At 45.8% G+C, this 19,482-nt stretch overlaps 2 protein-coding genes across 6 annotated transcripts; one reads left to right on the top strand and one right to left on the bottom strand.

The window, feature by feature from the left end:
- Positions 1-1,814: 1,814 nt before the first annotated feature.
- Positions 1,815-13,375, bottom strand: MIEF2 (mitochondrial elongation factor 2). 3 transcript variants are annotated; one of them, XM_036739957.1, is made up of 4 exons: positions 13,193-13,375; positions 8,203-8,356; positions 5,760-5,940; positions 1,815-4,112 (listed from the first exon to the last, which is right to left on the bottom strand). In XM_036739957.1, the coding sequence occupies exons 2-4, from the start codon at positions 8,347-8,349 to the stop codon at positions 3,055-3,057; spliced, it is 1,386 nt and encodes a 461-aa protein (XP_036595852.1). In that variant the 5' UTR covers positions 8,350-8,356; positions 13,193-13,375; the 3' UTR covers positions 1,815-3,054. The 3 variants fall into 3 exon arrangements, with proteins under 3 accessions (XP_036595852.1, XP_036595850.1, XP_036595843.1); XM_036739955.1 differs by lacking the exon at positions 13,193-13,375 and adding an exon at positions 12,841-12,990; XM_036739948.1 differs by lacking the exon at positions 13,193-13,375 and adding an exon at positions 10,696-12,394.
- On the top strand, positions 13,092-17,275 carry LOC118832644 (zinc finger protein OZF-like). Of its 3 annotated transcripts, XM_036739976.1 has the most exons (4): positions 13,092-13,242; positions 13,367-13,579; positions 14,811-14,998; positions 15,769-17,275. In XM_036739976.1, the coding sequence occupies exon 4, from the start codon at positions 15,858-15,860 to the stop codon at positions 17,160-17,162; it is 1,305 nt and encodes a 434-aa protein (XP_036595871.1). In that variant the 5' UTR covers positions 13,092-13,242; positions 13,367-13,579; positions 14,811-14,998; positions 15,769-15,857; the 3' UTR covers positions 17,163-17,275. The 3 variants fall into 3 exon arrangements, with proteins under 3 accessions (XP_036595871.1, XP_036595879.1, XP_036595862.1); XM_036739984.1 differs by lacking the exon at positions 14,811-14,998; XM_036739967.1 differs by lacking the exons at positions 13,092-13,242; positions 13,367-13,579 and having other exon boundaries at positions 14,123-14,998.
- The last annotated feature ends 2,207 nt before the right edge of the window (positions 17,276-19,482 follow it).

Raw genomic sequence — 19,482 nt, 5'->3', positions numbered from 1 at the left:
TGCCTTATAAATATCACCTCCCTTAATGCACTCTTCAATCCAGCCAACCCAGCCTTTTTGTTCCTGGAATGCACTCTCTCCTTACTCTTTCCTCTTAGAATCCCTAGTTCCTTCTCACCAGGCAGTGAAGTTCATTTAAAGACCTAGTTGGAAAATAACAGGTTCCCTTCAAGTCTTTCTCTGATCAGAAACATTTTTGGATTTCATTTAATACCTCTCTGGGCATCACTTCTTTCCATTAAAATTGGGCTAAATATGCCTCCTTCCCCATCTTGTTGACTGAAATATAAGAATTATAGCTAGCATTTATGCGGTGTTTTAAGGTTTGCAACATGTACGTTAATAACATCTCATTTGATTTTCTATGATAAACGTGCTATAATTGTCCTCATTTTACTGGTAAGGAAAGTGAAGCTGAGAACGGTTTGCAGAGATGGGAAACCTGCACCCTTGAGGCCCCTGTAAATGATTCACATTTGGGTCTTCCACTACAGGTCTAGCACTATGCTACCTCACTGCCTCAGAACAGACTTAAGAGAAATCATGATGAAAAGAATACTGAGTTTCGAATGCTTAAGGAAAAAACCCAACCCATTATAGTCAGTAGAGCTACCATACTTAAGCGCTGAAGAATGAGGCTCCTGACTCCCAAATCTGGAATGTTTCTAATCAGTTCTCAATCGTGTAAATGTGGACAGAGGTTCAGCACCATGTTGCCAGCCTAGTGGTTTTTAATTTAGCCCCAACAATCCCCAGATTATCTACTTAAGGCAGCTGGCAAAACGGTTATCTGTTAGGGTGAGAAAGTGTCACAGTGAAATTACAGATCCTCATATGAAGCCTAAGGGGATCCATATATACGTGGGGTACCAGAACCTTGTCATACTATTATTTACTATGGAGCAAGTCCATGGTTGAGAAGTGTACATGGGAGTTCAGTTATTCAGGAGTTAATTATGAGGACCTTCTGGTAACAGGACTTAAATCACCTATAAAGTAATCCCCTGGCGTGATAGAAATCAAGTGGTAAGAAGCGTAGAGGGCCCATGACAATCTAGATTTCACCTTATTTCACTGAGGTTGAAGTTGAAAAGAAAAACACAAGAACTTTGATGACCAGGCCTGATCTTTTTCAAGTGGTTCAATCTTAATCTGGCCTCAGACACATTAGCTGTGCGACCTTGGGCAAGTCACTTGACCTATTTGCCTGTTTCCTTAACTGTAGAATGGGGATAATCGCACCTAGCTCCCAGAGTTACTGTGGAGACCAAATGAGGTATTTGTGAAGTGCTCAGTACAGTCCCTGGCACCTAACAGGTGCTATATAAATGCTACTATTATCTGAAGAACCCTAAATAATAACTTGCTCTGTCTAGTTATCTGCAACAGTAAAAGGTAACCTCTCATCTCCGCCCTTGCCAATGAAATACCATGTAATTTTGGGTAAGGCTTTATGAATGAGCTTTCCCATTGGTGAAATGAGTTATCCTTGCCTAATCCAATGTCTCATTTTGCTATGAAGGTGACTGACCCTGGATTCTCAATGCCCATGTACTTGTAAGTTCTGGTAGGTCCTTCCAAGACAGAAAAATTTCAGGTACGGGCATGTAATGGACCGTATCTTTCATTCAGCCTGGACGAGAGGAAATCAAGGCTGAAATGGAACTCAGAGATCACCTTGAACAAAACTTCCTGCTTTCCTCATCTGGAAAAACGAGGCAAATTCCTTTTTCCTCCTGCTAGGTGGTCTGGATAGCAGTAATTTTGCAACTTCATAAACACTTGTGTGGAAAAACAATTCACTTACATACAACTGAGATCATTTTTCTCCTTTATTCTCCATCACGTTCTTTGAGAAACTGACTTCTTCCAGCAGTGGAGGAGACCAAAGACCCGCTAAGATGACAAGCGGTTCAGTGAGAGAAAAAACCACCTCCCACCAACTTTAACCAAATGAAAGAAGTCACACATTAACTGTGAATAATACATTTTGGCACACAAACGACCTGGTTTTGAAAGCTAGGCCTCTTTGAAAACGGTTCATTTCTGTGTAATGCTCTTAATACCCAAATTAATTTAATAGCAGCCACTAGAAAACATTTCTTTCTTCAAAGGCAAGACACACAGAATCAAGGGCTTCAGCTCTTGGTTGGGGGCCATCTCATAGTGTACAAATCCCACTGGAGAAAGCGCTATCTGAAGGAAGATGAGATCTCCAGCAGACCAAAGCATGCAAGAGAATCTGGCTGAATGCCTGCAGGTAAAAGCTGGCGGGAGCCTTTTAAGCAACAGAAAACCTGCCTTGCATTAAATGTTCACTTCCTTCAGAGAGGCTTAGAATACTTTGGACTCCTTGACCCTTGGGCTAACTACTCTTTGCTTTACTGTCCCCAGAAAATTTAGAGCCTCAATCACTGTAATAAACACTAGAACAAATAAATAATTTTCTCCTGGGTTAAAAAAAGGTCTAATTTCCTTCCCCTCCCATCACTCTTCAGGATTTTCATATTATCACTTCAGTGCTGGTGACATAATGTATTTTGTGGCCAACCCAGAGACAGATGTCCTTCAGTCCCAAGGGCCTTTGGGCTATGGATTCGGGTTTATAATGGGGGGCGGGAGGGGAATCTGATGTCCTATGGCTCTTGCCTGCCACCTAAAACAGAGAGGCTCTCCATTCTCTGTCCAAGACTCAGGCCTTTGTCTTTCCAAAAGGGGCCGTCCCAAGGGAGACAAATTAAGCAAAGAGAGGTGGTGGCCTGGTCACCATCAGCTGGATTGAAATGACTGACTGATCACTGTGAAGCTCTAGGAACATCTAAGTGAGCTCAGAGGCACAGAACCCTAAGTTTGTTCCAATCCATGCCCAAGACAGCTGCCAACTCAGTGTGCTTAAGAAATGTACCCTCTTTTTATTTCTCCAAAATGTCCACCTTGTGCTGGCTAGAAAATAAAGAGGAAAAACTCTTTACTTCTCCCCTTAGACTCCCAGAGCTGAAGGAGCTAAACATTTAAAAAAATCTTCCAAGATCACATTTCATTAATCCTTTCTGTCTATAACAAGAGCTCTGGTGCCATCACAACATTATACAGAGCAAAGCCCATGTCATCTATCTCCTCTTCATGCAAACTGCCAAAAAGATTAATGTGCTGATTAAAATAGCAGGGGAGAGACCCCTCCTCCAGGTAGCCAATCAGCTCTATGATGGCCTGCTGGAACCGATCTGCTAAGGAATCCGGAGCCCAGTCTGTCTCTGTCTCACTGAGGTGGAGGATGACCTGTGCCAAGTGGCTTACACTCAGCCTGTTCAGTGCGGGATGGTGCCTGCAGATGCCCTGCAGGAGCCGCAGACAGAGGCGCCGGGCACCAGAATCTGCACTATCTAGCTCATGCAGCTTAGAGACCTCAGCCTGGTAGAAGTCCTGCTGCCAAAGGTTTTCCAACAGTCCTTCCTGAGGCTTGGCCAGCAGGGTTCTGTCCTCACTCCCTGCGGTGGGAAAGATGACAATTCTTAGCTCCAAATGGTCATGCTGAACCTCCAGCAGGAGCTCCTCTGAGGCCACTCCAGGGCGAATGATGCAATCTAGCATGCTGCCAATGGCTGGCCAGTTGATAGAACCTACCAGGACCTTCCGGAGCACCTCGAGGATGACACTGGAGGAGAGGTAGCCACCTACTATGAACCGGTCCCAGGGGCTACTTCCTCGGGGAAAGTACTCCAACTGAGTCCTTCGAATCACCCAGTAGTAAGGATCATTGGCAATGGTGTCTTCTCCAGGAATGAAGCTCCACAGGTTGGGCTCTAGCACCAGTGGCACTAGCAGGCAAGTGCGGTCGGCAGCCACAGCCTCCAGCCCGTCATACAGGGTGCTGCTTGGAGACAGATCCCCGAAAGGCAGCTCTGGGAATTTACCGCGCAAGAAATTCTGCAACTCGTAGGCAATGTCACCAGCCAGCTGTTTGGCCAGGGTGACGTCAGATTCAGAGACAACCACACGGTTCTGATAGTACATGAGGAGTCTCTCCTGCAGCGTAAGGCATAATGGTGTTGGGGGACTGGGGCTGAGTTTGGACACAGTCACAGCCACAGGGTCTCCGGGTGGTTCTGGTTCTACAGAGAGGAAAAGGGAAAAATCAGGCTGTGCATTCCAGTATTAGACCAAGACCAAAAGAGCACACACATTCCATCCTGACCATAATAGATCTGTGAAACTCAAAACACCATAGATAAGATATAGGAACTGGGGAACAAAATCCAACCCCAAAGTACTTTTCGTCCATTTGTTCCATTGGCAGAAGAGAGATTAATATCTAGTCTCTCAAAAGGAGAAAAGACTTACAGTCCTGCAGTCTAGCTTTGAGCAGCAGCTTCCAAAATGTGGTCCAGAACTCCTGCGGATTCCCCAAGGTCTAGACTATTTTCATAATAATGCCAAGACATCTTAATGTCTAGTACAGTAAGCAGTGGTAGTTCTAACCCACATAAACAAAAGCTCTCTGGGGAGGGGTGAAGGTGGTAGAGGTTCTCCACTATAAAAAAAAATTCTGAAGGGACTTAAAGGGGTCCTAAGATCGAAAAGGCTGAGAATCACTGGATGTGAGTATTCAGAAGAGCAATCTCAGCAAGCTGCCTAGGAGTCAGAAGACTCTGCCATCTAATATGTGCGCTCGAGAAGTCCTGTGCTCTTTCAAGGGTTCAGTTTTGTCCTCCCCAGAATGAAGGCCTAGCCTAGATGATAAGCATAATCATAGTTACAAAACACTCCCCAGAAGGCAGCAGAGTGCAGTAGGAAGAGAGCCAGGCTTAGGGTTAGGAGACGAGGTTTTTAATCCCAGCTGCAACACTTACTAGCGACAGGACCACAAGCCAATTGCTATTCTCTGCTCCTCAGTTACCTCATCTATAAAATGGAAATAACGCTCGTACCGCTAGCTGACAGGGTTGTTGCGCAGGAAGCATTTTTCACCTTATTTTTACTGATAGCATGTTTTATATCACCTTCCTTTCCCAAGACATCTCTCTCATACCTAGTGAGCTCCTTAAAATAAAGAATGAGAAAGGGGGGCAGGGGGAGGGAGGGAGAAAGCAATTCAACAAAGTAAGCATGCATATTGCGTCTGCCCTTAGCCTGAAAGGGCCAGGGTCTCCCACTGCACCCTGGATCATCTCCAGTCATTCTGATGAATACCTGGTCACTGGACCCAGATGGCTCTGGAGGAGAAAGTGAGGTTGGTGACCTTGCACAGCCCTGCCTCACTCAAACCCAAGTCAACTGCGAGTCATGTCATCATTTCCCTGATATCATGGTCCTCTTCGAAAACGAAGGATGGACACAACAGTATGTAATATGCCATACCCACAGTTTCTCACCTCTGAAAAGAGGAACGTTTTCTCAACTCGGGCCAAATCTTGTTTTAAAAGCATTCAATTTGTAAATGTGAAAAAGCTACGTAAACATGAATTATTTGAAAATTCAATCCTTATAACACCCTTGTGAGGTAGGCAGGAACCTCTGTTTTAAAGATTAGAAAACCAGTTCAATGAATGACTCACCTGTGCTCCAGACTTAATACAGAGCGAGAATAACCTCTAAGAGTCCTCTCAGCTCTGACACCTTAGGATTCTCAATGCCCACCACTACCCAATACAAGAACAAATCTCCACCTCACTCTCGTTTCTTGGCCAGAAGGCCACAATCTGACAATAAGAAACAAAGCAAAAAGAAAAAAGGATGCTTTGGAAGGAATCAGAGCCAACCTGGGGTACGAGGAACCTGGTCTGAGGAAGGCTGTAGCTGGTTGAGGTCATCTCGCCTCTGCTTTGGCTGAGGTCTAGTTGAGGCCTTGAGCAGATTCAGCTCCTGCCAACTTTCCTCGATGGACTTCTGCTCCGCTTTGACGTCGTCCTTGTCAGGTGGGCTGGTAGCACGGTCAATGAGCTGAAGGACAGATCACAGTCAGAACCGGGCAGGAGAGAGAAGAAGCCGCATCTCTGGGAACCCTTCGTCACCAGCCAGGCAACGGACAACTTTTAACATTCTTCTTCCCTCTGAAGTGGCTGACACCACACTACCGATAGTAACCATAGCTAACGTCTATGCAGCATGTGTATATATCACACGTACATACACTAATGCACATGCCTTGAGGTTCATAAAGTGCTTGAAATATTATCATTTGATCCTTAACAACAACTGGGTGAAGCAGGTGCAGTAATACTGTCCCCATTTTATGGCTGAGCAGGGCAGTGACTTGCCCAGGGTCACACAACTAGCAAACCCTGTATGAGGCAGGACTGAATTCAAAATCCAACACTCTCTCCGCCATTTCGCCTAGCTGCCCCAACACAGCCCAGGTGAGGGGCTCATCTCCTCTGCAGTGGGTGCCCACTGGGGTAGTTACCAAAACTCACCTGAATCTTGAATGGTGATAGAGAAGGGAAGACAGCTGTGATTGGCTGTCTTCGTACTCCACCCAAACCAGTCCAGCTGTAATTCATACTCAAAGGGCCCATTTCTATAATTTCAGCTGTGGCTAAAAAACCCTTTCGCCTTCCATGAGAATGTTGCTCCCATTGCAGGGATAGGCTTGCCATCTACACCACTGGGCCTGGCCCCACTGGCCCCTGGAACAGAGACGCTGCTGGCCTCCTTAGCTTTGTGCTCTAACCCTTGAGTAACCAGTCCTAGAGCTACCAAAAGGGGTGACTCCTACAGAGCAGTAACAGAAAAGGCAATTAGCTCTAGTGGGAGTTGGATTCCTAGACTAATCTCATTTCATCTAACAACCTAAATATTCAGTCTCAGCCCTTGGTAACCAAGGCTTCTCCAACATTCAATGAGAGGTGGGTTTCCATAAACAATAGCAGCGATGCAGGAGTGGAAGCAGGACATAAGGGAGCACTGTCCTTTCTCCTCTAACATTTTCCTTTCTGTAGGATACCCTGCCTTTGTCTGGGCAGACACGGCTGAGGAAGAAGGGGAGAGACCCTTTCATGCAGACTCTGCGACAGGTGCTAACAGAAAAGCCACAAGCAGCTGGATCTCTAAAGTCAGGTCCTTTTTTTGATTCCATGGCTCATCTCCACTACTTCTGCCACCTCTCTTCTGAGACAAGTCCCTAAACTAAGCTCTATTCCTGGCCTCACCACCTCAGCCTTTCTGGTCTGGCAGAGGGACAGGAATGAAATTAAATACAGAGGCACCAAATACTTACTCTGAGGAGGATATCTGCTAGAACAAAGTAGCCCTGAGGGAAGGTGACCTACAGGAAGAGAGGCCAGGAGGCCCTACCAAGTGTAGTAAGTGCAAAGCTTGTGTTTGTCCTGGCTCAGACCGTGATGATTCTCTCTTCCTCCTTCAGACTTTCATTCAAGTGATGACTGATTGCTGGTGGAAAAGTCAGAAAGAGGCCCTCCATCTATACAGGGTGACTCTGAAGATATTCCTTAAATAAACAAAAACCCAACCCCCTCTCTCCCGCCTTCCCCCCGCCAAGAAAACTAGAAAATAACTCATTCTTAAACCGTTCTTAGGAATAGAAAGGAGTGAGTGCTTTCAGGTAGAAAAGTTGTGATTCAATGGTCATATTACTTGATAAAAAGGTCATAATAATGGTGGGCACAAATTATGTTTTGAGTGTTCTCTAAAAGACGGGAGAGATTTCCACTGAACTAGCCACAATCTCACTTTTGACTAGAAGCACATACAATGTGGCCAAAGACACACACACACCCAAGATCTATGGCCTTAGAACTTCCGATTCATCACTAGTCCTGTGTTCTAACAGAGTTAAGTGACCTAGATCATCCAGGCTTACCAGATTTCAACAGCCCATTTAGAAGCCCACCCTCCCAATACGTCCTTAACCCTTCCAGCCAGAATGCTAGGAGACACAAAACATAAGAGAAAAGGGTGTGGAGGGAAGACAACTTCAAGTATTCAGAAACCTAGAACCTATAAAAGGGGATGAGAAGCCCACTTCCTCATTTGAGGAACTCATATGGAAGGCTGAGGGAGCTTTGGAGTATTCAGGGACAAATGCTAAGATTCAGACTATGGCTGGGGAGGTAGTTACCCCTAGAATTCTGGAGAGACTAGGTACCCAGAGTAGCCAGATGAGTGATACCCTGTCTCTACCGCCAGGTGCCTCCTTCAAAACAGGTTTCATAAGGGGCAAATCACCTCTCCCCTGGGTCTTACCCGCTTCACTGCCAGGGTCGCAATACCCAGGACAGCAGCACCACCCACACCTAGCACCAGCCTGGCATTGGCCAGGAGGAAGTCCACGGCACTGCTTAGCGGGTCGTCGTCTCGTTGCTTCCCCCTCTTCTGGGAGAATTCTGCCATGATCCACCTGCAGAGACAGGAAAGGTTAGAGGCAGGGCTGGGGAGAGTATACCTTTGAGAGGGGAAGACAGAAGGCCATGACTAGGGATTGAGGAGGAGAGAGGGCAGGATTTGTTGTCTTTTAGAGAAGTTTGCTAAAGCAAGTAGGGCAGATTCGTTTCCTGCTGCCTAGATATAGAAGGGCTACTTCTCCCTCCCTTCAAAAATAAAACTACTGGGTAGGGCTGGAATAGACAACTCTCAGCCATGAGGCAGACAAGAGAATGGCACCCGGGAGGCTCCAACACTGGGTATTATTTATGACTTTCTGTCCCTATCTAGAGACCAAGAAGCCTTCCCTCCTACTGGGCCTATCAGGCCACCCCAAATGCCAGCCTTTGATTCTGGTTTTATATATGTTAGTTTCTGGATATTGGTGTATCTACCCCAAGACCCCTCTCTGTTCTGTGTTCCTCACTCCATCTTCCAAGGCTGAAGACTCACAAAAGTTATCTTAAACCAATGAACATGATCAAAGATAATGAAGGAAGGGGCCAAATCAGGAGTCAGGCACATCCAACTTGTGGTTCAAATACAAAGTTAAGCCCTGTTCCCCAATCCCCAAGGACCCTCGGGGAAGAGAAATTTGGTTTTACTGAGTGGTCTAAAATAAGGGGACAGGTTTGGGGGAAGTGATTTTTTTTTGGCATTGAAATGCTGACATATGTAGAGGTCATCAGATTTCTGGTAATCCAGGAAGGAGAGGTTAAAGACACCTTTGGCATAGACTAGGGAGAAGGAAGGGGAAACACCCGGTTCTAAGCGTTGTTCTGTCTCCACATTCCGCCCTTGAAAATGAATGCCACCCCCTCCGACTCCCCCAAACACACACTCTCCCAAGGCCTTCAGGAGAACAAGATATATGCCAATACTATAAGGAAGGGCTCAAAAACCAACCAAAAAAAAGTACATCCACTGAGTACCAATATGAAGGCAGAGCTTAAGCAGCAGCAAGATTAACTCCCCTGGATAAGAGAATTTCCTGATCGAATGTAGAAACTACACCCTGGACATCCTACGGTGAAGGCTGGATGAGCCGACCTCTCAAGCTCCCTTTCAGCTCTCGGCGTCTATGACTTACTCATTCTCAAGGCGTCTGTGCCTTGGAGTGAAGTTGCCCAGGTAACCAAATGCCACCACTCACCAATGCCAGAGAAACGAAACAGGCAGAGCTCAAGCCCCCAAACAAGTATTTTTGCCATGACCCTTGCCTTCCAGAGACTAAAAATAGAACCTTGGTGGCCCTTGTGGTGCGGTGTAAAGGCAGCTAGAACCACTGCCACTTGTTCTGCTCAAAGTCATAACCCTTAAGGGAGAAGTGCCAGAAAACTAAGGGAGACTCCTAGCTCAAGTCTATATAAACCTCAATGTACGGCCTTAGGCAAAATACTTCTCATCTTTCTGTACTGTAAAATCTGGGTAATTCCTGCCCTCCATCTTCATAAGTACAGTTATAAGGATGGATGGGAAAAAACTACAGTAGTGGTATCCTCTCATTTGAAACTACCTCATTTGGCACTGGCGCCTTGACTGGATAAGAATGCTTTTTGACTAAATCAAACGATTAAAATTTATTATCCATATCTAGATGGGGTATCTGTGGCTGAAGCAAAGCTCAGCTTACTGGAACATGTGGGTAACAAAACTGGAGATTATAGTGTTTGTGGATAGACAGGCCTCACAAGGGGAAGTCCTGGAAGAAAGCCAGTGACTTCTCCATATATCTCTTCTCTGCCACAACTCAGCTGTCTCTTCACCCCAAGAGCCCAGAATCCTGTCCCGAGTCTCCCCAAAAATAGTTTCTGCCTGGGTAACCCAGCCACCCACACAAAGGCTTTGACTGATTCAAGGAAGTTATCAGGCCCTGTTCCACAGATTCAATCAAAAAGTATTCCTAATCAAAGCATTGGCACCCAGGTGTCAAGTATCAAACTCACATAGAAACAAGAGCACATGCACCCTGGGCTGGTCCCCTCTACGCAGGAGCCAAATGAAATAGTTTCAACCCTACTCTTTTATCATGCAGATCCCTTGCCCCCAGTCTAGAAAAAGATTTTCCTCCAGGAGGCTTCTCACAAGATTCCAAAATCAGAGAAATAAAAAGGTAGGGCTGAAATGGACAAACAAATGCTAATTTGATGGTGATGCTGATTACATCACAGTACTTAGAAGGTTCCACCTCACTGGGGGTGGGCTCCCTTAGGGGAGGAAAAGTCTGGTTCAAGGCTAATACCCTCTCATGGAACTGCTCCAACTTCCACCCCACCCAGCCCATTTTTCTCATTGCAATTTCTTAAACCCTCTTACCTGGGGAAGGCTGTGGGGGCTCTAACTTCACAAGCAGCAGGATGGTGCCAAAGGTTCATAGACTCAGAGCTGGAAGGGACCTAAGCAGCTATCTAGTCCAAAATCCTTCACTTTACAGATTAGTAAACTGAGACTATGTTACTTCAAGGACAATGTGAGAAATAAATATTTCTCTCTTATATTTAATAATTAATTATTGTATTAGGACCAAGGTTTTTCCCCTTTTCTACTTCCTCATCCAGAAACCAACCAGTGTGGGAAATTTGTCTTAAGAGATTTACCCATGCCAAGATCTAATCAGGCAGTAAAAGAAATTCTAAGTTTGGGCTAATTCCTGCTCATTGTGTTTGTTCAATGTTGATTCTCCCTATTATCAAGACAGGGGATATGGAAATTCAGGTCACTGACCGAGATTTTACTGACCTAAGTCAAGTACCCCAAGATAGCCCACCTCCCATTTAATTAACCAATCAGGGTTGAGTAGGCATCCCTGTGGAACACCTCCTCTCCAATGGCCAAATGACCATCCTTTTATTAATAACCTGCTGGCCTTATTAATAAAATGATTAAATTACCCAGAAACCATGTCTCTCAAAACTTTTAAAAGGTCAAAACAAACAAGTATCAAGGATCCAACGTGGGAGTGGAACTCCGGTCTTCTGACTTCAGTCAGTGCTCTTTTCTACTGTGCCATGGAGTCTAAACCTATCAAGTGCCTTGGTGTTCTCTAAAGGAAACTCCAGAATAGTGCAAAGAACAACAAACTGAGAGTTAAGAAAACCGGATTCTAGTTTTTACTATTAACTGTGTGGCTAAGAACAAGTCATTTCCCTCTTTCAATTGCCTCAACGTCCTTCTCTGTATAATGAAGGGTTTAGATTAGATGATCCCTAGAAGCTATGCCACTCTATGGTTTCTCCAGAGGATAACTGGGAATTTTGCACGTGCAAAAGATAACGTGTATTTTGAGAGACTGGTGGACAGTGGCCGGTAATCCTAGAAGCTGTATCAGCCACTCTGGAGAACAGCCAGCTCACCCCAAGCGCCCCCTCACTAGTCACCCCTCCTGTTCCATACAGGCACACAGACTACCTCAGAAGATTAGGACTTCTGATCAGGAAAGCTCCATAGTCTCCCCAGAAATGACCTCCCAGGCCATTCCCATTCCCTGAATGCCTGGAGGAGTCTCTGCAGGTAAGGCTAGAGAAAGGGGAGCCAGGTTAAAGCCCAAGGAGGGTTCTTAAAAGTCACCCTGGCGTTCATTAGGACAATCCGGCTGTGAGTATCCAATTTCACACAGTTAATTTAAACAGCTCAGCCACCGACCCACAATTCAGCTGTTGGGTAAGAGGAACTGGACAGTGTGAGAACTACAGGAATTCTGACTCTCAGTTAAAAATAAAGCTGACTCTAGCAAACACTTCCAAACAACAACAAATGGGGCACTCTTTGGTGTAATGGACTAAACTCCTCCCAGCTTCACTCAGAGTACAACCAGCTACGTGACCTTGGCCAGTGTGCTGCCACTCCTCTGGACTTCACTTCCCTTATCGAAAAATGGATGGGTCCAATACAGCAAAAACAAGATTTGGATTACACACTCTCTAAAGTCTGTTACCTACCGCTCACTTAAGAACTGTAACGGAATTTTGTGGGTTGATTCCTAACCCCTGGACCCTATTTCTTCCATCCTAGTCCCACCTGAACTACCCCTCCCCATGCCCCAAGTAGTGCTAACTCCTCTCTCACCCCTCCTCCACCCCGCACCGGCTCCTCCAGAGACTCAGGAGCCAAGACCACGCTAAGAAGCGGCCCTGGGGAAACCTCTGCTTGCTCTACCCAGGCAGGCCTCCATGTCCCCGCTTTGGAGACTGCTCCAGAAGGGGCGAGGTCCCGTTTGCTCTCTCCAGGGAGGTTCTCAGCCCAGGCTTTGCAGACTAGGGCCGAGGTAAAGTACGGTCCTGCACGCTGGAGATCGCGGCTAAACAGGGGTGGATAAGCCCGTCTCAATGACTCCTTATCCCAGATCTCGCTTTGTGACCTTGGTCAGGTCCCTCGACCTCTCTGATTTCCGGGTTCTACAGGAAAAATTGTCTCGGTCTATGATATTCCTACGATCCCTCTACCTCCGATGCCCTCCCTTACCAAGGCAGGAGGGCCTTGGGGACCATCTGGGGCCCTTGCCCCGCCCCAGTCGGGCGGATTCCCCGGGACCCCCGACTCCCGTAGGCACCAGGGGCGCCCCGGGGTTGAGGGGCTGGGAGTGCGGCGGGAGCATCACTCGCAGCCTCAGACTCCAGCGGGGCCGGCGCAAGCGCAGTCCTCGCGGAGGCGCCTTCCTCCGCTCCCCTCCCCGCCCCCCAGGCGGGGGACAAGGTCCGGATGGGAGGAGAAGGGAGCATGTCTCTCCGTGCACCTTCAAACACTCCCCCGCGCCCCGGAACGGCCCCGATCGTCTGTCGTCTGGGCCCCTCGGGCAACCGAAAGACCTTCCTACCTGCACTGCTGCTTCACCGCATCACCTGGGAAGAGAAGACCCGGCCCCCGGTGAGTCCCTCGTCCTCCTCTTCCTCCACCTTCTTCACCTTCCTTCCCTTCCACCTCCTCCTCCTCCCCCCACTCCAGGACCCAGGACCGGCCCCCTCTCTAACCTCCAACCTCCTCTTCCCAGCGCGCAGCCGCAAACCCGAAGCCGAGGGGGCGGAACCCTGACGCTCGGCTCGGTCCGGACTGACTACTTCTGCGTCCAATCAGAGACATGCCGTCTTGTCCCTCGCGTTCCAAAACAGACCTGGGAACGGCCAATCTCCCAGAGGCCACGCCCCCTCTTAACGGGCCGAGGCGTCCCCCGGAGGATGCGGAGGCGTGTCTTTGGCGTTTAAAGGTACAGGACTCAATTGCCGGCCCAAAGGACCGTGGAAGCCGGTGGGCATTCGGCCTTGGAATTCATCCGCTCCCTCACCCGGCGGAAGTGGTCATTGTGATGAATGCCCGCTTGTGACGTCACCTTTAAGCTCTGGAGCTGTGGGCCTGGAGCGCGTGGGAGTAGGAGTAGTTGGTCATAAGACCGTGTGTGGCTTGGTGACTAAGCGGGTCAAAGAGCCGGTCTGGAGTGCAAGTTCTGGGCGTGGCGCTGGCCCAGGGTTCCGCCGTGCTGGGCCCAGACCGCTCTGAAACACTAGGTTGCCTGGTCAGTCTATCCAAAGGGCATTTATTAATGGCTGAGCTCTGGAGACGCGGGAAATGGCCAAAACCCGCCCCTGCCCTCGAGGAGCTTACAGTCTAACGAGAGAGAACACATGGAACAACCGGGCTACATGGGGAGGGGTCTCGGAAGGAAGGCACCACCATTAAGGGCTTCCTGGGAGGGGGGGGATTTTAGTTGAGACTTGAAGGATGCCGGGGAGGTCGGGAGGCCGGGAGGCGGCTTGGAGGAGGAGAGAATCCCAGAAAGGAAATGGAACACAAAGGAAGCCGTGTCACTGGATGGTGGGAGTTTTCTTACCAGGAGTTCCCGTACCAAGTTGGATCTGTTGAGGTTTAGAGGTGCTGGGACCCCGAAGTAGCGACAGGGAGGTCCTGCCAGAATGGATTCAACCCAAGCACGCTTTCAGCCAACGACAAGGTTTATTAGAACACCAATAGAAGGTGGCAGTGATTCTGAAAATCTGCTATATTGGCCAGACTTCTTAAGGAATCTGAGCGTTCCTATCACTAACGCAAGCAGTCCCAATCGAATCTGAGCGCCTTAATGGAGGCCAGGAACGATCTTCTATACAGAAAGACTGTAGAAAGGTTCTAGGAGTGGCCAAGTAGTCTAGGGTGGGAAGTAGCTGGGGGCCATTCAGAGGGAATAGGTAATGGAGGGCTGGGCGACAGCAAATTGGGAGATTGGGCACAGGCCACAATGACAAGCCAGTTGAGAGGATTACTGGGATGCCTCAGGAGAATGCCAGAGACTTGACCATATGGGAAAGTTCAAGGAGTGGTTCCAGAGCCTGTACTCCATCAGGTCCACAAAATTAAAGTTCTATTCCTACCTTATGCTTCGGACAGCACATCTCCCTCCCCTAACGTGATGGTTTGTCAACTCTAGGCTCTCCTTTTTTGGGTAGGTGTTGTAAAGCCAACCGTGCGAAACCTTTACAAGTAAAAGAAGTGGACAGCAAACAACTCTGACCACTACTATCCACGTCAAAAGCAAGTTTCTGAGACAAACTTGTCCCTCCACTAGGATTGTGAGGGGAAATTACTGTTCAGGTGAAGGGCTGGCACCAATCTCTGAGGATCCTTCCTTCCTATGGTGAGAGTCTGTGATACTGAGGTCAAATCCTGATGGCATGCAAAGGCCAGAGTGTATCTGTGACCCAAAGAGCCAACCCTTAAAAATACATATATATTGTTACTGTTTTCTTTTGGTTTTTCATCACCTATACTTTTCAGTGTATGTCCTTCATCTCTCAGAGAACCATCCCTTATAGTGCAGAATTAAAAAGAGAAAAAAGTAACAGCTAATCAAAACAAACCAAGACAGGGAAGGAAGGCTGACCTTATATGCAGTGTGTGTTCCACACCCATAGTCCTGACTACATCTGTAAAAGAGTGCAGAGAGTTGCTTTCTCATATCTCTTATTCGGGGCCAAGTTTAGCATTTAATTTTGAATCTTTTATTTTTTCCATTTACAATGTTGAAGCATACATTCTAAAAAGGGAGAAGACAAATGCGTGTAAAAATATACAGCATATGTAATATGAATAAATACAAATATACACAAAGTAATTAAATCCAAGGCAGTTTGGGGACTTGAGCACCAATGGTTGAGGGAATCAAGAAAGACTCCATGCAGAAGAAAGTGTTTGAACTACCTCTTAAAGGAAGTGAGGGTCTCTAAATTGACAGAGTTAAGAGAATAAATACATTCTAGGCATGTGGGTTAAGACCACCTGGGATAGGGAGGGCCCATGGGGGTGGATGGGGGAGAGGGTAGAGGGTGGGAGAGGGAGGACCCACCCAGAATAGGCTATCTGGTAGTGAAAGCCCTAGGATCTGTGATCTCTGCGTTCTTCCCTCAGGGCTGACATCTCTCTGCTTTCTGGGAGCCAGCTGTGCACATGCAGCCGCCAGGTCATCTTGTAGAGCCCAAAGCCTAGAACCAGAGGGAATGGCCCCTGGCACACAGAGACCCTCATTCCAGGAGTTGATGACCTTCAAGGATGTGGTTGTGGACTTCACTGAGGAGGAGTGGTGCCTCTTGGATCATTCTCAGAAAAAGCTGTACAAGGAGGTCATGCTAGAGAATATCCAGAATCTGCTGTCCCTGGATGTAGAGACCAAGTTTGAAGTAAATGAGATGCCTAGAAAGCTGGGCCCTTTTGTGGAAGAATGTAACCTACGAAGATTCATGAGTGATGCTCCCTGGGACTTCAGCTTGAGAAAGATTGGTGACTTTATTTTGGAGATAGATAAAAACCCAAAGAGTGACTGTGAATTGGATGAAATTGGAAAGAGATTCAGACAATCTTCTATCCTAAATCACTGTAAGAAAATGACCTCAGGAAATGACTGTCCTTCAGACATTGAATATAGGAAATGCTTTAGAGAACATGTAAAGGTTTTTCAGTCCATGGAGAAGGCTCCTGGAATGCAAATGTGTCCAGGTGATCAGTGGGAGATGACTGTGAGCTGGAGTTCAGACATCAATAAATATCAGAAAAGTGATACTGGAGAAATGCTTTGTGTAAGTAATAAAGGTGGGAAGACCGTGAGTCAGAAGTCTGAACACATTACTCATGAGCAAACTCCCATTAGAAAGCAGCCTGATGAATATGACAAGTGGAAAGCTCAGAGAATCCACTGTGGAGAGAAGCATTATGAATGTAATCAGTGTGGAAAAGCTTTCATAAAGAGCTCCACTCTTACTGTACATCAGAGAGTCCACAGTGGAGAGAAACCTTATGAATGTAATTGGTGTGGAAAGGCTTTCACACAGAGCTCCACTCTTACTGTACATCAGAGAATCCATACTGGAGAGAGACCTTATGAATGTAATCAGTGTGGAAAAGCTTTCACAAAGAGCTCCCATCTCACTGCACATCAGAAAATCCACACTGGGGAGAAGCCTTATGAATGTAATCAGTGTGGAAAGGCTTTCACACAAAGGGGAAATCTTGCTGCACATCAGAAAATCCACACTATGGAGAAGCCTTATGGATGTAGTCAATGTGGAAAAACTTTCAGAGAGAACTCCCATCTTGCTACACATCAAAGAATCCACACTGGAGAGAAGGCTTATGAATGTAATCAGTGTGGAAAGGCTTTCACACACAACTCCACTCTTGCTAAACATCAGAGAATCCACACCGGAGAACGTCCCTATGAATGCAATGAATGTGGAAAGGTTTTCAGACATTGCTCCAGTCTTGCTAAACATCAGAAAATTCATGGTCTAGAGAAGCCTTATGGATAAAATCAATGTGGAAAGGCTTTCAAACTCCCCTTCATCCTTGCTTTACATCACATAATTCACACTGGGGAGAAATTCTAGGAACTTCATTCCTCATATGTTAGGGCAGGACATAGTTACTGTGTTCATGTGTCAATAATCCTTAGCAGTGTTGGTTCCAATTCATGCAGTATTCACTAACTTTTCATACAATCAATATTCAACAACTGTTGATGGCAAAATTCAGAGCATGCACACGTGTTCTCAGTTATATCCAAATAAGTGTTTGATAGGTTTTAAAACTCCAGACTTGGTCTGGTCTGCAGGTAGGCCAGATGAAGGGGAGTACATTTGGTGGGCTTCAAAGGACAGCTTGCCTATAGGAATTAAAAATCTTTAATTCACTGAATAAGTAGAAGGGAACAACTAGAACAGGTAATGATGGAGAGGAAAGCTGGTGGAATGTTGGATAAGGAGGATAATCAGCACAAACAGTACATTCTGGAGTCTCACATGAATACAGTGAGCAGTAGTGTACACCCAGTGAATAGTGCTAATTATTAAATTAATATAATTTGATTATTTTCTAAATGATGGCAGGTTATTATTATCACTCATTAACCCATAAGCTTCCTTACTTTGGATAGCGGAGGTCCTAGTGCCTTAGATTGCGGGCTTACAGAGTCACTGAACACTGTCAGCAGGGCTGGGGAGATGTGTTCCCAGGTTAAGTCAGAAGTCCAAAGGAACCTCACAGACAAAGATTTCTTCAGAGAATTTTGCTATGCTTTTCTCCCCACAGTTAGTCACTTACTGTTATCATTAGTTTCTGCATTAAAACTAAATATGCTTCATTATTTTTCAAAAAAAAAAAAAAGACCACCAGTACAAAGGCAGGAAGATAAGACATGGAGTGTGTTGTGTGAGGAACAATTAAAATTCCAGTTGGGCTGGATGTCCGAATGTAGGAATGTGATAAATGTCCAGTGAATCTATATTTTTTATCCTATAGGCAATGGGAAACCACTGTAGCTGGTTGGGTAGAGGAGTCAAATAGGTCTTTGAGGAAATTACTTGGGCTGCAGGTATGGAAGATGGACTGGAGTGGGGAGAAGCTTGAGGCTGTTGTAATAATCTAGGTTGTAATAATTGAGGTTGTGAAGAATCTGAACAAAGGTTGGTAGTTGTATGAGTGAAAAATGGGTCAGATGTAAGAGATATGAAGGTAAAAATGGCATGATTTCACAAATGAGTGATATATGGAGTGAAGGAGAGTGAAAAGTTGAGGATGATGCTGAAATTACAAACCTATGAGATCAGAAGGATAGTGGTGGTGCAGTGAGTAGAGCACCGGCCCTGGAATCGGGAGCGCCTGAGTTCAAATCTGGCCTGAGACACTTGACACTTGTACTAGCTGTGTGACCTTGGGCAAGTCACTTAACCCCAATTGCCCTGCCAAAAAAAAAAAAAAGGATAGTGGCGCCTTTGACAGAAAGAAGGGAAATTTGGAAGAGTAGAAAAGATGATTTTTAACTTTGGACATGTTAAGTTTAAGATATCTCTGGGACAACTGATTTGAAATGTGCATTAGGCAATTAGTTATTCATGGCTGGAATTTAGGGTGGAGATTGGGACTGGGTATATAGACCTTGAACTCATCTGCGTAGAGATGATAGTTAAACTTATGTGAACTTAAGACACAACCAGTAGAAACTATTAAAAAAATATAATTTCAATAATGTTGCAGGCTTTCAAATAAACTCATAAAAAGAGAATTTCTATGTAGGAAGAAAATCCAGAAAGCAATAATAAAAAGAAGTCTCATTCAAAATAATTACAAAATTAAAATATCTAGAAGTCATTTTACCAAAGCACACTCAATACTTCTATCAATATAATTAGAAAACAAACACTGCTTAAAGAAATAAAGAACAATTTAAATAGTGGGAAGAATATTCAGTATTCATAGCTCAACCATACTAATATAATAAAAATTACAATACTACTCTTGAGGTTTAGGGGTGCTGGGACCCCAAATGGTGACATGTGGGTCCTGCCTGAATGAATTCGACCCAAGCCTTCTTTCAGCCAAAGACAAATTTTTTAAATTAATTTTTTATTTTTAGTTTTCAACATTCACTTCCATAAGTTTTAAATTTTCTCTGCCTCCCTTGTCTCCTTCCCTTTCCCCCTCCCCAAGATGGCATTCAATTTGATATAAGCTCTATGTATACATTCTTATTAAATATATTTTCACATTAGTCATGTTGTATAGAAGAATTAGAACTTGTGGGAGGAACTGTGAGAAAGAAAAGACAAAACAAAAAAAAAGCAAACAATATGC

The sequence above is a fragment of the Trichosurus vulpecula genome, chromosome 1 (genome assembly GCF_011100635.1).
Source record: "Trichosurus vulpecula isolate mTriVul1 chromosome 1, mTriVul1.pri, whole genome shotgun sequence".
Classification (NCBI taxonomy): Eukaryota; Metazoa; Chordata; class Mammalia; order Diprotodontia; family Phalangeridae; genus Trichosurus; species Trichosurus vulpecula.
The sequence above is the reverse complement of the archived record's forward strand: the minus strand, read 5'-3'. Positions and strand labels throughout refer to the sequence as shown.

Bases quoted from the DNA above. Each gene is read 5' to 3' on its own strand.
- MIEF2 (XM_036739948.1), bottom strand. From the start codon at position 10,754: ATGAACCTTTGGCACCATCCTGCTGCTTGTGAAGTTAGAGCCCCCACA. The intron at 8,357-10,695 runs GTAAGAGGGTTT...CTGTCTCTGCAG, and splicing joins GCCCCCACAGCCTTCCCCAG to GTGGATCATGGCAGAATTCT. The intron at 5,941-8,202 runs GTAAGACCCAGG...TCTGTCCTTCAG, and splicing joins CGACCCTGGCAGTGAAGCGG to CTCATTGACCGTGCTACCAG.
- LOC118832644 (XM_036739984.1), top strand. From the start codon at position 15,858: ATGGCCCCTGGCACACAGAGACCCTCATTCCAGGAGTTGATGACCTTC.